General features: G+C 47.0%; 1 protein-coding gene across 1 annotated transcript in view; it reads left to right on the plus strand.

Annotated features, from left to right (window-relative positions):
• Positions 1–17,692, plus strand: part of PLXNC1 (plexin C1) — a 160,481-nt gene that overhangs the window by 36,226 nt on the left and 106,563 nt on the right. The window contains exon 4 of the mRNA XM_011933948.1: positions 1,962–2,062. Within this exon, the coding sequence (XP_011789338.1) occupies positions 1,962–2,062 (101 nt within the window). The remainder of the gene's footprint in view (positions 1–1,961; positions 2,063–17,692) is intronic.

Consider the following 17,692-nt stretch of genomic DNA (forward strand, 5'->3'; position numbering starts at 1 on the left):
GAGTCTCACTCTGTCACCCAGGCTGGAGTGCAGTGGTATGATTCGGCTTACTGCAACCTCTACCTCCTGAGTTCAAGCAATTCTCCTGCCTTAGCCTCTCGACTGGCTGGGATTACAGGCACCCACCACTATGCCCAGCTAAGTTTTGTATCTTTAGTAGAGACAGGGTTGGCCAGACTGGTCTTGAACTCCAGGCCTGAAGTGATCCGCCCACCTCAGCCTGCAGTGCTGAGATTACAGGTGTGAGCCACTGTGCCCGATCAGTGTCCTCCCTCTTATACAGAGTTAATATTTGTGTGTTTAAATACACTGAGTAATAGTTCTCAGAGAATGTTCTGGAGACCCATATTCCACAGAATGTTCTGAGCAAAAGTGGTCCCATGACCAGCTGTTACTTACTATACCCCTCCTGGAATAGTATATGTATATGTGGGGAATAGTATATGTGGGGCTCAGCATATTCAAAGGCTCTCAGAATCCCTGTGCTAAGGAAACCTGTTTCGCTTTTTCAGTCTAAGGTTTCATGTTTGCTGGATCATGGAACCCTTTTCTTACATAATAGCAGTAACCAATACTTATTGAACATTTAGTACCTGTCAGACAGTGGTTCATAATAACCCCATGAAGTCGTGATCCATTTTACAGATGAGGAAACAAGGTTAGAGAGATTGCACGACACTATTAAAATCCATCAGTGTTACAGAGGCATTTGTGAACTACCAGGAAATACTTTCCTCCATTCTGGTTAATTCTGGCTTAGGATCATGGGCTGCCGGCTGCATCTGTCAGCAGTGTTGGGGACTATGAAATGGAAGGGCATGGTTATCCTCCATGAAGTCAACTTGAAACTGAAGGATCCACCTCAGGATAGTCCCTGTTTTCCTCACAAAATAGAGGAAAATAGAGAGCTCCCCTCTACAACTCTTTATTTCTCTAACCTGCTAAAGAGGTTATTTATACTATAGCATGTACAACTTCCTGGCATAATGAGTTCCACAAGTTCCCTTACTACCTGCTGTGTGGTTTTGCCTGCAGAAAGTGCTCTGTGTGATGCTCAGCTACTCCCTGCCTCTCACCACCCTACTTGGAGGCTCTGACTGGCTGCCTAGATGTCTGGGCCTGCCCAGCTGGGGTGCCTTCTTTGTCGGCTGCTGTTTCCTGACAACAGCAAGAGGCAGCTCTAGGGACAGGGAAGTGATTTGACTACTCCCCCTGTTTCTTTTATTTTCAACTCCACTGGAGGGGTGTGAGCAAAGCAAGCCAGGAGCTGAGGTCACGGCGCTGCCCCTGGCAGGGGTGTGGGAGGGCCTGGTCCCTAGTCCTCCTCATTTCCACATTGAGTGCCAACCTACTGCTGACACTCCTGGGGCAGAGCCTTTGCTGTTCCCTAATACTCATTTCCAAAATGCCATTGGCCACACATGGACTGTCTCTATATAAAAACCAGGCAACCTGATTCCATGATCCCTATGGAAAACATCATTAGCAGATCAGAAACCCAACTGCATGTCAGACTCACCTGAGAGAGCTCTTAAAATACAGATTCCTGGCCAGACACAGTGGTGCATGCCTGCAATCTCAGCACTTCTGGGAGGCTGAGGTGGGAGGAGTGCTTGAGCCCAGAAGTTCAAAACCAGCCTGGGCAACATAGTGAGACCCTGTGTCTTTAAGAAAAAAATATTTTAAATGAAAAAAGTACACATTCCTGGGTTCCGCCCCCAGCCTTAGTGAGTCTCTGCGGCAGAGGCCTGGGAATACGCACTGTCAAAAGCTCCCCAGGTGATTTCCATACAAGGACTTCATGTCCTAGAACTTGAGACCCACTGCCCAGTGCCAGTATGGAGGTGTTCTGAGTGCAAGTTGATAAATAGGCTCTTTTTGGCCTTTCATTAGATAAGGTGTTGTAGTTTTCCTGCTGTTGCTTATCATTCTGTCTGAACCACTGTCCTCTTTCTTTTTAGGTGAGGAGAATTCGTGTTGCAAACTGCAATAAACATAAATCCTGTTCGGAGTGTTTAACAGCCACAGACCCTCACTGCGGTTGGTGCCATCCACTACAAAGGTATCTCCTGAATTCTTTCTCACCAACTCGCATTTTCGAAAAAGTGTCATGCGGCAGAACACTTGTTGCCCTACTTTAACGATCCATTCCAGTGACCTGAGGGAACTGATTTCTTCCTCGACTAAAATCTCGTTGTGCAATCCTAATGAATTCTCGAAGATGTTTCCAGCCGCGTCCGTGCTATGCAATCACTGGATGGGGGGGGGGGGGGCGCTCCCCAGTCTGGGGGCGGGAGGGGCAGGTGTGCGGCCTTCAGGAGAACGGGCGAGAGCAGGCAGATTTGGCTTTTACTTTCTCCAGAGTTCTCCAAGACTCAAGAGAGAGGCAAAAGGTCCCCCCTCCGAGAAGATAAAAGAATAGAGATGTTTGAAAATTTTTCAGTTGAATCCCCATCATGTCATGTATTCTGTTCGCTCCGCAGAAGCCTCGTTATTGATGGCGCCGTTTCCTAATGCGCCGCGCAGCTGTGGGCCTGATGTACAATCTCAGTCTCTGGGCAGAATCTGCCCAGCCTGATCTGAAATGACGATGTTCACGACCCATCTAGGCTCAGGGGCGACTCGGAGCAGCTTCCCCGCCATGGCAGTTTCCTAGCGTCCCTGGGCCCGGCCTGGTTGGATTCGCCGTCGCCATGGCAACCCAGTACTGGGGCTCTTGCTGGAGAAGCAAAGGAGGAGAGAGCCTTCGCTGCAGCTCAGGCAGGAAAGAGAGAGAGAGAGAACGAGAGAGAGAGAGGAAAAAAACCCATAACAGTGTCTTGTCAGTTTGGTGCTTTCAGTTTTTAAAGGTGAAAAGGATAAGAAAGAGCAGAGCAGGTGGAGAGATGCTGAAGGCTAAACCAGGGGACAGTTTGAGGCTAGAAAGAGGAGGAGGAAGAGAATTGGGGACTGAAGGGAGAGGCAGCCAAGAGAAATGAAGGGAGAGGGGGAAATGCAATACAAGCAAGAGGTTTAGGAAACAAACCAAAAATATGGGGATGGAATTAATTAAGAGTTCATGGGGGAAGGCACAATTCGAGCTGCAGCAAGAGGAATAATTGCCCCTGCCATTTGCTACGCTTCCTTACCGGGCTGTTTCTGTCAGAGTCACTGGCAGACAAACGAAGCAAGGGCCAGAAAAATGCTCATGAATAATTCACTGATCACGAATGGGATTTATCTGTTGCACACTCACTGAGCAGTCTTGCCATAATCTTTTAGATCCATTCATTTATGTAGCACCCCTGTCTGTATTTGTAGAGCTGTGTACAGGAGTCAATTCGATAATGGCGGCGACGATGGTGGTGATTAAATAGCCACATGGAGCTAGCAGCTAACCTATTAACAAGCTCAGCTCTAGAGCCTGTGGGAGATGTCCAAGCTGGTGATATGAATTTGGGAGTTGATAGATTTTAGATGGTACTTAGAGAAGCCGTAAGACCAGACGAAGGAGTGAGTGTTGATTGAGGAGAGAAGTTTGAGAACTGAGCATTGAGGGGCTGTGGTGTTTAGGGGCTGGGGAGAAGGAGGGGAAACAGAACAAGAAATAAGGAGGGAGCAGTCTGAAGGGGAAGAGGAAAAACTGGAGAGGGTGGTCTCCTGGAAGCCAAGGAAAGAAAGGAGGAGGAAGCGATCCACTGGGTCAGATTCAGCTGAGAAGTCAAGCAGGAGAAGAAAAGAATGGATCCATTGCACTTAGCAGGTGACAATGGGTGACTGCTGGGAATGCCATTGTTAGGAGTGGCGCTAAATCCACTAGAGACAATGGGAAAATAAGACCTTAAGCAGGGACAGCTTAGAGAAGCTTTACTGAGAAAGACAGCTGAAAAAATGAAGCAGACACTGGAAGAGTAAGTAGAGTCCAAAGAATTTTTTCTTTTTTACTTTTTCTTTTTCTTTTTTTTTTTTTTTGAGATGAACTCTAGCTATGTCTCCCAGGCTGGAGTACAGTGGCATGATCTCGGCTGACTGGAACCTCCACCTCCCAGGTTCAAGCCAATTCTCCTGCCTCAGTCTCCCGAGTAGCTGGGATTACTGGCATGTGTCACCACACCCAACTAATTTTTGTATTTTTAGTAGAGATGGGGTTTCACCATGTTGGCCAGTCTGGTCTCGAACTCCTGACCTTGTGATCCGCCCGTCTCGGCCTCCCAAAGTGCTGGGATTACAGGCTTGAGCCACCGCGCCCGGCCATTTTTGTATTTTTGTTAGTAGAGACGGGGTTTCACCGTGTTAGCCAGGATGGTCTCGATCTGACCTTGTGATCTGCCCGTCTCGGCCTCCCAAAGTGCTGGGATTACAGGCTTGAGTCACCGCGCCCGGCCCTGTTTTGTCTTTTTAAGATGCATGAAATAACAGTGCATGTCTGTGCTGTTGGGAAAATTCCAGAAGAGAAGGAGAAATGGATGATACAGGAGAGAGAAGGGTTGTGGACTGTTGTCTTTCAGCAGGTGGAAGACAATATGACTTGGTGTCCCAACAGGGAGGCCAGCCTCAGACAGGAGCACTGGCTCCTCACCCTCAGTGATAGGAGGGAAGGTAGGGAATCTGGGCCTGAGCATGGGGAGGCGGCAGAGGCCTGTGTTTTGTCTTCTCCTATTGCTTACATTATTTTCAGTGGCCTAAGGCCATTGAGAGTGAGGTTGGGGAGGAAGCACTGGAGGTTTGAGGAGAAAAGAGAGAGAAGGAGTGGACTGGAAGACTAGGAGAGAGAACAGAGTAGAGAAATATAGAATAGTTGCCAGGCAGCATTAGGGCCCACTTGAGGTTGGTGGTCTTGTGTTTAAAGTGAGAGCCGTAAGCATGGTTTTGTCTTTCTCAAGCTGCGTTCAGCTCTGGTGGTATAGCTGTAGACTCAGAAAAGTTAGCTCTAGCCAATTTGGGGGCTTTGCCAGAAAATATATTAAGAAGGGAGAGAGTGTCCAGGGTGCTGAGGGAGGATGTAAAGAATGGATGATGATATTGACATGGATGTTGATTCATATAATGATGGCACTTGGGCTCTAAGGAGGGAAGTAAGGATCTGATGGGGGTAGGGACATGAAAAGGTGGCAGGGTCTATGTTGGAAGTTGAGGTTGAGTTTAAAGATTGTTAGGGGCAGGCGCGGTGACTCACACCTGTAATCTCAGCTTTTTGGGAGGCCAAAGCAGGTGGATCACTTGAGGCCAAGAGTTTGAGACCAGCCTGGGCAACATGGCAAAGACCCCACCTCTACAAAAAATACAAACATTAGCTGGGTATGGTGATATGTGCTTGTGGTCCCAGCTACTCGAGAGGTTAAGGTGGGAGGCTTGCTTGAGTCCCTGAGGCAGAAGTTGCAGTGAGCTGAGATGACATCTCTACTTTCCAGCTTGGATGACAAAGTGAGACCCTGTTTCAAAAAAAAAAAAAAAAAAAATTGTTGGAACTAGGGAATTGGAAAGGGGAATTATTGGACTGTGGGGGCTTGATATTGAGGTCATGGATGGGTGGCGTTATTGGCAATGACAGGGTCTGCCATATGATTGTCAAGATCATTGGCAGAGAGGGGTCAAGGAACTGAGGTGGTTACCAGAGTACTAAATGGCTCCGTCATCTGTGTGGAAATCGTGGTCACCAAGAGATTGAGGAGCTACATATTCAAGGAATGAAGGGAAGTGGCCAGGGCTGGAGTGGTCTGTAATGATCACAATGAGGAGGGACCTGGGGTGGTTTGAGCTGACAGCATGGGCTTCGAAGCTGGGGAGGAAGTGTTGGAAAGAGAGAAGAAGGATCTTCCAGAAGAGGCTGCAAGACACATGTAGGACACCTAGATGAGGGAGAGGAAGCAGCCAGACCTTGAGAGGGGCCTGGGGAAGCTGTGGCCTCGAGGGAGAGCTGGTTTCAGTAATATTGAGAAGGTGAAAGGAACAATCCGAGAAGAGGTTGAAGACATGGGGGCTTCTGTTGATAACTGGCTGTGAGTTATAGTCTTCTGTTTGTTTGTTTGTTTTGAGACAGGGTCTCATCCTGTCACCCAGGCTGGAGTACAGTGGTGCAATCACAGCTCACTAAAACCTAGACCTCCCCAGGCTCAGGTGATCCTTCCACTGCAGTCTCCCAAGTAGTTGGGACCACAGGTATGCACCACCACGCCCAGTTTGTTTTTTTTTTTTTTTTTTTGTATTTTGTAGAGACAGGGTTTCACCATGTTGCCCAGGCTGGTCTTGAACTCCTGAGCTCAAGCAATCCTCCTTCCTGGGCCTCCCAAAGTGTTAGGATTAGAGACGTGGGCCACCATGCACAGCCAAAAGCCTACTTCTGCTCTTGCTCCCTCACCCCTATCCCAGCACTCTCCAAGAAAAGTGATTCATTTAAAATCCAAATCAGATTATGTCACTCCCCAGCTTAATACCCTCCCCTGGCTTTCCATCTTAGAACTCAGTCTGACTCCCTTGCTGCCAGGACCTGCATACCAGGCATTCCATGATCTGGCCTTCCACCACTTCTCTGACCTCTCATGCCATTCTCTCCTTTGTTTACTCAACCCCAGACATCCTGATTTAAGACTATGCTAAGCATGTTCCTGCCCTGGGGCCTTTGCATGTGCTCTTTCCTCAGTCTAGTGCATTCTTCCCCACATCTTTCTATGGCAGACTCTTTCTTGACTCTCTGGTCCTAGAGCACTCATTTCTCTGCACCTGCCTACCCAGTCTTCAGTATCCTCCACTTACTCACAGTGACATTACTTTTTTATTTTCTTCATGGCCCATTGCTATTAGGAATGACTTTACTTCTCTACCTCTCTTTATTGAAATGTGCTCAAAAAAACATAAGTTAAATGAATGAGATAGACTAAGTGATTGGTCAACTCTACCAGTGGCAGTTTGAGACTTGTGCCTTAAGTCTTATAAGACATTCTGAAGTCATGGAGCGATGGTGCCTCACAGCCATGTCAGATCACTTGGTTTCAGACAGCCTGGGTTGTGGCCTGCAATGAAATGAAACTAAGTCTCAGATCTGTGACTCATGTGAAGCTCCCCGTACCATTCAAAATTAGGAATTCTAAAGGGGGATGTTTTCTTACGACGGTAGAGCATCCCACTGTGTTTATTTTAAATGTCATGGATTTATTTAGAAAAATAATGTATTTTCTCTGTTGAGAAGGTTGAGTTTTCTTGCATGCATGTCTAGAAAGTTGAATGGTAGGGAGAGGCAAGAAAACTATCTTCACTTCCTTCTGATCAGATGTTAAGAATAGGCATCCAGGCCGGGCACGGTGGCTCACACCTGTAATCCCAACACTTTGGGGGGCTAAGGCAGGTCGATCACCTGAGATCAGGAGTTTCAGACCAGCCTGACCAACATGGTGAAACCCCGTCTCTACTAAAAATACAAAAATTAGCCAGGTGTGGTGGTGCATGCCTGTTAATCTCAGCAACACAGGAGGCTGAGGCAGGAGAATGACTTGAACCCAGGAGGCGGAGGTTGCAGTGAGCCAAGATCCAGCCTGAGTGACAGAGTGAGACTCTGTCTCAAAAAAAAAAAAAAGAACAGGCATCCAGTATAAGCAGATAAAAAGCAATTAGATAAACAATGAGCTCTAAAAAGTCCAGTATTTTATTGTTGGAACCTCAGATCCAACCTGTGCTGAATTTGTCTGTGTGGGTGGAAAGTGAATTTTTGCAGGCTGAATATCTTGGGTTTGGAAGGAGTTTCTCAGTTTCTCCCATATTGCAAAGCACAGCACATGTGTTCAGTTACGAATTTCCACAAAACTGGCAATCCTGAACCAATGAACGGGTGAGGTTCCAAAAGTTCATTTGCAAGTTTGTTTGGCATGCAGAATTCATTTTCCCATAGAAACAATGTCATAAATTAAGGATTGACTCCCAAGCCAGCCCATAAAATCCAAAATTATTTAATTTCAACAAATATTTATTGAACACCTAATGAGAGCCTAATCTGGGGCATAAGATAGCTCGGTGGTATTGAGATAAATCGGATGCCATTCTTGGCTTTAAGGAACTTGCATGCTAGCTGGGAAGGCAGACTTATCAGTGGCCAACATTCATTCATTCAATCCTACATCCAATCACAAATATTTTTTAAGCACAACAGTGTGCTAAGTCCTATGCTCAGTGCTCTGGGTACAGTTTTTTCTTGTCTGTATAGAGCTTGCAGTCTAATGAGGGATATAATGTGTATCAGCTAGGTTTCTGCTCTAGTAATGCTGTATAACAAACAACCCCCAAATCCTTAGTGGTCTAAAAGAGCAAACATTTATTTACATTTGTTTTTCTTGCTCATGGGTCAGCCTGTCAGCTATGGGAAGAAGGGTGGGGTCAGTGTCAAGGTGAAGATTGAGTTCAGGTCTGTTTCCCATGTTTTTCATTCTGTACATGCTCTTCTTAAGGCAGATAGAAGTAGCATGAGAGACCAAGCTAAACTAGACAACATATTCTAAGCCCTGGCTCACATCATGCTGACCAATATTCCATTGATAAAGCAAGCTGCATGGCCAAGCCCAATATCCATGGAGTAGGGAAATACATTCCACCTACTCTAGTGGAAGATTCTGCAAAGTGACCTGGTAAAAAGGTAGTGTGAGTGTGTCATTCTAGTACAGGATGGATTGAAGAATTGGGAACAATAATCCACTCTCATCAATAAGTAAAGGAGATGAATGAATAGAGTGTCATAAGGGCTAGCATGGGGGAACTGTAGGGTTTCATGGGGGCACATAGGAAATACCTAACCCAAACTTAACAGGTCAAGGAAGGCTTCCTGGAGGAAGGGATGTCTAATCTGAACCTGAAGGGTAGGGGGATATCAACTAGGTAAAGATGAGGCAGGGGAAGCTGGTGTAGGGATCAGGCTGTACAAAGGCCAGGCGAGCTTGGCCTGAAGCTCAGTGTGGACGAGCATACAGGAGAGCTGGGGGGTGCTGGGAGATGAGGGTGTCAAGATAGGCAGAGGCAGATGAAGGGAAGGTCCTGCAAGTCACATTAAAGAATTTGAATTTTGTTGGAAGGACCTTGGGGAGCCATTGCAGGGCTTTAATTAAAGGTGTGACCAGATCAGATGAGTGTTTTAGAACGAGAACTCTGGGGTGCAAGGTGGACCGGAGGGGACTGAGAAGAGCTGGCAGATCAGTTAGCAGGTGGCTATAAACCAGCAAGAGACCAGGAACTGAATTAGAGTGATAGTAGTGGTGAGGGAAGGAAGTGGGTGGATTAGAGAGCTATTTGGAAGATAGAATTGACAGGGCTTAGTGATTAATTGGATTCCCCTTTGAGTCTGACACACTAAAAATAGGGCCATAAAATGAAAAATAAAATCTCAAGGTGGCCACTGTTTTTCTGGAAGATGTATCCTTTCTCCTTTGATCTCAGTCTTCATGAAGAAAACAAACAAGTGATACCCACATGTATACTTAAGTCCTCCTGTGTCCCAGGCACTGGGCTAGGCACCAGGTTAGACCCCAGAAGATGGGCACCTGAGTCAAATGTGGGAGGGCTTCTGAGAGACACCAGCGCTGAGTCTCGGAGTGTTCAGTGGGGTGAGTTATCACACTGAAGCTGGTGTTGAGATTACAGAGGAAGGAGTGCAGGCATCTGGCTGGGGTGACCAGATGGACAGAGGTGTCGGTTACTGAGTAGGGAGTGTAGAAGGAGTGGCCTGTTTGGGCTGCATGGGAAATGCAGGGGGCTGACTTCCACACTGGCAACATGGACAGGACAGCCTATGAGGATAGAGAAAAGGTCCTGTGTTAGTCTGTTTTTGTACTTCTATAAGGAAATACTTGAGACTGGGTAATTTATAAAGGAAGGAGGTTAGTTAGCTCATGGTTCTGCTGGCTGTACAGGAAGCATGATGCTGGCATCTGCTCAGCTTCTGGGGAGGCCTCTGGAAACTTACAATCATGGCAGAAGGTGAAGGGAAAGCAGAGCATGTCTTATATGGCTGAAGCGGGAGGAAATGGGGGTGGGGGAGGTGCCACACACTTTTAAACAACCAGATCTCAAGAGAACTCACTTACCATCATTAAAACAGCACTGAGGAGTTGGTGCTAAACCATTCATGAAGGATCCACCCCCACGATCCAATCACCTTTCCCCAGGCCCCACCTCCAACACTGAGGATTACAGTTGAACATGAGATTTGGGTGGGGACACAAATCCAAACCATGTCAGGTCCCAAATGCATTTTGCTTTGGATAGAATCTGGGCTTTGTGTGACCTGCCAGTGTCTTATCTCTGCCACTTCTCCTCTTCTATAAAGTGGCATTTATAATTGGCCAGGTATTGCAAAAAGTGCTGGGATTACAGGCACTTTGGGAGGACGAGGTGGGTGGATTGCTTGAACCCAGGAGTTCAAGACCAGCCTGGGCAACATGGTGAAACCCTATCTCTACAAAAAATACAAAAATTAGCTGGGTGTGGTGGCGTGCACCTGTGGTCCCAGCTACTCGGGAGGCTGAGGTGGGAGGATCGTTTAAACATAGGAGGCTGAGGCTTCAGTGAGCTGTGATTGTACCACTACACTCCAGCCTGGGTGACAGCACGAGACCTTGTCTCAAAAATTACAATAATAATAGTACCTGCCTCAGAGGTTTGCTAAGAGAATTAAATCACATAATGTACATCATCGTAGGCCCAGTGCCTGGCTCCTGGTAGGCAATGAAGTTGTGTCAACTGTCATTGGTGGAAGCCTAAGGAGGCAGTCATTACGTGGAAGCCTAAGGAGGCAGTCATTACTTGTCCCTGAGGTTGGGAAAGGCTTCAACGAGGAGGTGGCCTTAAAATTGGGCCTTGAAGCCTGGGTAGACCTTCACCAGGGTAAGAGTGGTCAGGGGGCATTTCAGGCAGAAGAACCAGCGCAATGAGAGGTCTGTGAAGAGACTGGCAGATGGAGTTCTATGCACTGGCTCTAGAAGGAAGGAAGTGGATGGAAGTGCTGGGTGAGCTCTCAGGGTGGACCTTACTAGCGGGTGCTGGGAACTCATGATAGGGTTTTAAGCAGAGGCCTTCCAGCGCCATATTTGTGTTTTAAAAAGATTATCCCGCTAGCAATGTGGAAGATGAACCACGTTAATCCAAGGTTCTCCCGGCCTCCCACCCCACCCTTCCTGGGTCGCTTTCCTCTGGTGTGTTTTGTAAAGAGTGAGTTTATGTTACGTCTCTTCCTGAGTCAGCTACCTGGTGGCTATTCTCTGATTTCATGTACCTCCCCATTGGGAGAGGTAGTACGTCTCCCAGTGCATGCATGGGACCCCACTTGCTCTGGTTTTAGTGCCACGATGGAATCAGGGCTGAGTCCTCTTCAGAAAATGGGCCCTACAGGAAAGAGCACACTTGCATTCACCCTCCCATCCCTTTGTGCTCCACCCGGCACAGGGTACACATGGGTAGAGGCAAGGCCCCAGGCATGCTGCTTATAAGGTATCTGTATGCATCCTTCAATTATCTGTACAAATTTCACATTCGCTCCATATTTTTCTACATGTTTCTTCCATGTTGACAGTTGGAAGACCTTCAAGCAGCCCCTGGTGGCTGTTTTTAGGTCTTCAGCTGCTGTTCGGCTGTTCAACGCATGAGATTGTGAAAGAGATCATTTCTCGCTCAGCCTAACAGCAGGGCCCTGTGGTCAGTCTTCCTATCAAACTTTCTGAAGGGTTGGGAGTAACAGAAGGGTATTTTTAACACACGAGAGAAAACTGCCATCTGAATGCTAAACATGTTTGTCCCCAACACCCCAGAGTAACAAATGAAAAGAATTACATGGGTTGCTTGTGGACACATCCCAGCTCCTTTTTTTATCTTGCTCTCCTGTCTTGAGGGTTCTTCTCCAAGTGACACTCCTTCCTCAAGCCCCCAAGGCCTATCATTAACCTGGTGGGACCCTTCCCACCAGGACTGTGATTGCCCTGAAACTTGACCAGTATAATCCATGGTGCAGAGTAATTTATGGCCGTATTCTTCAGTAGCCTGAGTTAGTCTGTTCTGCCATCATGAGAGGTAAGCTATATACAGCAGAGAGGGCCTGATATGGCTTAGATGTTTTGTCTCCTCCAAATCTCATGTTGAAATGTGACCTCCAGTAGTGGAGGTGGGTCTGCCTGGAGGGGTCGGGTCATGGGAACAGATGACTCATGAATGGCTTGGTGCTGTCCTCGCAATAGTGAGTGAGTTCTCACTGTGAGTTCACAGGAGATCTGGCTGTTTAAGAGAGTGTGGCACCTGACCCCTCACATTCTTGCTCCCGCCCTAGTCATGTGACACACCTGTTCTCCCTTTGCTTCCAGCGTGATTGGAAGCTTCCTGAGCCCCTCACCAGGAGCAGACACTACCCATGCTTCCTGTACAGCCTGTAAAATCATGAGCCAATTAAACCCCTTTTCTTTATAAATTATCCAGTCTCAGGTATTTCTTCGTAGCTATGCAAAAAAATGGACTAACACAGGGTCACAGAAGGCTTTGCAGTAGAAAAGTCCAGATGGATGTGACTGCTCCTCATTCAGAAGGTGGCTGCTGTGCTGCTTCCACAGGAAACTTGCCTTGAGTCCAGGCCTGGCCAGGAGACAGTGTGCACGGGTGGAGAAGAATATGCTTATCATGCATTAGATACTACCTTGCATGTTCTTTGCCATGTTCCATTTAGTCCTCCTGGCACCCCATGAAGTAAGCACTATTTTTTTTTTTTTTTTTTTTGAGGCGGAGTCTCACTCTGTCGCCCGGGCTGGAGTACAGTGGCCGGATCTCGGCTCACTGTAAGCTCCGCCTCCCGGGTTTACGGCATTCTCCTGCCTCAGCCTCCCGAGTAGCTGGGACTACAGGCGCCCGCCACCTCGCCTGGCTGGTTTTTGTATTTTTAGTAGAGACGAGGTTTCACCGTGTTAGCCAGGATGGTCTCTATCTCCTGACCTCGTGATCCGCCCGTCTCGGCCTCCCAAAGTGCTGGGATTACAGGCTTGAGCCACCGCGCCCGGCCGAAGTAAGCACTATTACAATCCCCACTTTATAGAGAACAGCCTTAGCTTGTGTATAGTTTCCCACAGCCGCAGAAACAAATTCCCACAAACTCAGCAGCTTAAAACAACATGCACTTGTGATCTTATAGTTCTGGAGGTCACAAACCTGCAATGGGTTTCACTGGGCTGAAACCAAAGCATTGTCAGGGCTGTGCTCCTTCTGGAGGCCCTTCTTTGCCTTTTCCAGCTTCTGGAAGCAGCCAGCATTCCTTGGCTCATGGTCTCTTCCTGCATCTTCAAAACCAACAGTGTGGCATCATCATATTACATTGGGCCCATCCAGATAATCCAAAATTATCTGCCCATTTTAAGATCCTCAACTTATATCTACAGAGACCCTTTTGTCATGTGCTATGGTTTGAATGCATCCCCCAAAGTTCATGTATTGGACGCTTACTCCCCAGTGTAACAGTGTTGAGAGGTGGAATCTTTCGGACGTGATTAACCTCATGAATGGATTAATGACATTATCACAGGAATGGGTTAGTTATTGCAGGAGTGGGTTACTTACCATAGGAGTGGGTTCCTGATAAAATGATACATTAGGCCCCCTTCTCTCTCTCTTATTCTCTTTTTCTCTCTCTCGTGCTTTCTTGCCCTTCCACCATGGGATGATGCAGCAAGAAGGCCTTCACCAGATGCAGTCCCCTTGACCCTGGACTCCCCAGCCTCTAGAACTGTAAAAAAATAAATTTCTTTTCTTTATAAATTCCCCAGTTAGTAGTGGTCTGTAATAGCAACACAAAACAAACTGAGACACCATATAAGGTGACACAGTCACAGGTTCCAGGGATTAGGACGTGGACATCTTTGGGGGCCATGATTCTGCCTACCACTGGTTATACAAGTAGTGGAAGCAGGATTCAACTCTAGGCTCAGCTCCAGCTCCTAAGCCATTAGAGCAAAACAAAGAGAAACAGGAGAGTGACATGATCTCTCATGGCAGTGGGCAGAGAGGAGAGAGCCTGGAGCAAATGGCCCTAATGGAGCGTTTGTGATAACTGCTATGTATAAGAAAGACATGGCACTTGGGGCCCACCTGAGTCATAGAAAACCCTCCATCTTGAAAGCTTAGGCAACCATGCATTCATTTAACAGGTATTTGCTGAGTACCTGATATGTGTCAGGCACTGTCCTAAGCGCTGGGATTCTAAGCACTAGCAGTGAGTAACACAGGTCAAAATCCCTCCACACCCATGTTCATTGCAGCACTATTCACAATAGCAAAGACATGGAATCAACCCAAATGCCCATCAATGATAGACTGGATAAAGAAAATGTGGTACATACGTGCCATGGAATGAAAAGGAATGAGCAGCCATGAAAAGGAATGAGATTAGGTCCTTTTGGAGACATGGATGGAGCTGGAAGCCATTATCCTCAGCAAGTAACGCAGGAACAGAAAACCAAATATCGCGTGTTCTCACTTATAGGTGGGAGGTGAACAATGAGAACACATGGACACAGGGAGGGGACAACACACATAGGCCCCTGTCACGGCGTAGGGTCAGGGGAGGGAAAGCATTAGGATAAATAGTTAATGCATGCTGGGCTTAATACCTAGGTGATGAGTTGATAGGTACGGCAAACCACCGTGGCACACATTTACCTATGTAACAAACCTGTACATCCTGTACATGTACCCTGGAACTTAAAATGAAAAAAAAAAAAAATCCCTGCCCTCATGGAGTTCCCTCCAGTGAAGTGTTTTAGTTTCCCAAGGCTGCCATAACAAATTACTACCAACACAAATTTATCCTCTCCTAGTTCTGGAGGCCAGAAGTTTGAAATCAAGGTGTCAGCAGAGCTGAGCTCCCTCTGGAGGCTATAGGGGCATATCCTTCCTCACCTCTCCCAGCTCCGGGTGACTCCTGGTATTTCTTGGCTTGGGGTAGGATGACCATCTCTGCCCCGGTCTTCACATGGCCTTCTTCTGTGTGTCCAAATCTCCCTCTCCTTTCTCCTAGAAAATTCCCATTCACTAGGACACCCTAAATCCAGGATGATTTCATCTCGACATCCTTAACTCATTACAGCGGCAAAGTCCCTATTTCTACATAAGGTCACATTCTGAGGTTCTGATGGTCAGGAATTTGGGGGAACACTCTTTAACGCACGACGTGAGGGAAGATGGACAGTGTGAAAATAAATGAGGAAAGAGAGAACATGTCACAGAGTAAACAGGGCTGTGAAGAAAAATAAAGCAGAAAAAGGAAATGGGGAGCGCTAGTTGGAGGCACGGGGTGCTAAATTTAAACAGGGGGCCCTGGAAGGCCTCAGTGAGGAGGGGTATCTGAGCCAAGACCCGAAGGGGCACACTCAGTTTTGGGGCTATCCGCCTTCATAGACTGTTGCACTATTGAGCGGAATGGCCGACAATTTGAGACAGAAGAGCCTTCCTCCTTTCCTTCCAATCCGGGATGTGTCCTCGTGCAGATCTCAAGCTTGACGTCTGTGCGGTGACACTTCTTTATGGTCCAGTGCGGCTCTAATGACAGCGATAATGATAATGGAATTGGGGACGGCCCCTCCTTCTCGTGTGAGGACCCCATTGTGCTGACTAATTGTGTAGAAGCAAGTAGGACAACTGTCTGTGGGGTGGAAGCAGTGGGGAGCGAAGAGGAATATGTTCTTTGGGCCTCGGGGAATTACTGGATTACTGTGGCATGGGCGGAATCCATGCATCTGGGATACTGCGAATGCTGGAAGGGATTTGGGGGGCTTTCCAACCCCGGAACAGGTCTCAGAGTCAACCTGTGTCCTGCGGATTCTCCACCTCCTTTTTCAGCTGTGAGAAGAGCTGTGAGTTCTACGTATTGCAAAGCAGAAGGCGAAGAGGGGATAGCAGTGTTAAGGGGCACTCTCCACCCTTGTGTCCCAGACAGTTGGCACTGGGAAAGTGGTCGCCATGCTCAGAAGCCAGGGTTTGTTTTTTGTTTTTTGTTTTTGTGTTTAGACAGAGTCTCACTCTGTTGTCAGGCTGGAGTGCAATGGCATGATCTCGGCTCATTGCAAACTCTGCCTCCCGGGTTCAAGTGATTGTCCTGCCTCAGCCTCCCAAGTAGCTGGGACTACAGGCGCACGCCACTATGCTTGCCTAATTTTTGTATTTTTAGTAGAGACGGGGTTTCACCATATTGGCCAGGATGGTCTCGATCTCTTCAGCTCTTGATCCCCCCACCTCTGCCTCCCAAAGTGCTGGGATGACAGGCGTGAGCCACCATGCCCAGCTGGGTTTGTTTCTTTAGTGGAGCTAGTGACTGATGTTCTCAGACCTCAGCCTCTGTAGTACTTACCTGCACCATCTCTTTAATGGATACTCTCTGACTTCCAACAAGCACCATTAAGAACATCCCTTTTAGTAAATATATGTTGTAATGGAATAGATTTTTTTTGAAATGACCTTATCTCAGACAGCATGCACTTTCATAAGAGTGTATTGATTGGCCTTTAAATATTCCTCAAATGTTTTCACTTGTCTCTGTGACCTAGTATTTGTCCTGTTCCCAGCATCTCCTCCATATCCAAACACAATGTTCAGATCTTCATTCGAAGCCTTCCTGCCAGTCTTTTGTTTTTTGCTTTTTAAACATTTGGATGCTTTTATTCTGCTATATGGAGGGTGCACTGTTTCTGATAGGTCAAATGTGGGATTTGATACTGCTTTCAGGAGGATCAGGTTTTAGTATCATTGCCACCTGTTTAGTGGTGGGGAAACTGAGGCCCACAGAGGCTAAGGAATGTGGCCCCCAGTTACACAGGGAGTATATGGGAGGGCAGCTTTGAACCCAGACCTTTCTGACTCAAGAGGTGTCATTTTCGCATTTTTATTCCCAGCTGTTTTTTTTTTAAATAGCTCCCCTAAATTATTTAGTTCATGATTTGCTTTTGGAAATAGAAAACACCAACTTTTAGTACACTCATCGCCCACAAAAGAACCACAAGGAGCAAAGGCCACAGACCGGTTTTGTGTGAGTGTTTCAGTCTGTAAATGTGTTTTTTGTGTGCTAAATAGCTCCAAGTTTCGAGACAAAGGCTGGTTTTCCACCACGCCAGTGAACAGGCCAACCTAGTGAACAAAAATGAATGAAATGACTTCTGCTGGTATCACTGAAACATAGACAAGAATTTAGTCACTTTAAAATTTCCTTCTTAACCCAATTCAGCTACCTTTTGTTGAATGCCAGCCATGGGCCAGGTCCTGTACTAGGCCCTGGGGAAAACAAAGATGAATGAGGGTCTGCTGTGGAGAAGCTCACAGGTGAGTGTGGGAATAATTTCAGTACACCGTGCGGAGTGCTCTAATAGCTGGTCCTCAAGGCATGAAAGGACTCCAGAGAACCCTTTAATATTTAGGAGGAAAGAGAGCTGTGATTAAGAATCCTCCAAGAAGCCTTGAATTGTTTCTGCCTCCTTGCATAGAAAAGGCATGTTGGGCATTGAGCTGGTGTGTGAGCAATGCCAAAGGGCATCTGGTCAACCTCATTGCCCAAATCCCTTTCTCATCACTACCATTTTGTCTTTGGCTTATGTCATCCAAGTTTTTGCCTATATTTTCTGTTCCATTTTCCCATATAATATAATAACAACTAATATTTATTGAGGCATAATTGTAAACTCTTTGAACGGATGTACATTTTTCTCCCAACTTCATCAGGTGA

The sequence above is a fragment of the Colobus angolensis genome, unplaced genomic scaffold, assembly GCF_000951035.1.
Source record: "Colobus angolensis palliatus isolate OR3802 unplaced genomic scaffold, Cang.pa_1.0 Scaffold10, whole genome shotgun sequence".
Classification (NCBI taxonomy): domain Eukaryota; kingdom Metazoa; phylum Chordata; class Mammalia; order Primates; family Cercopithecidae; genus Colobus; species Colobus angolensis.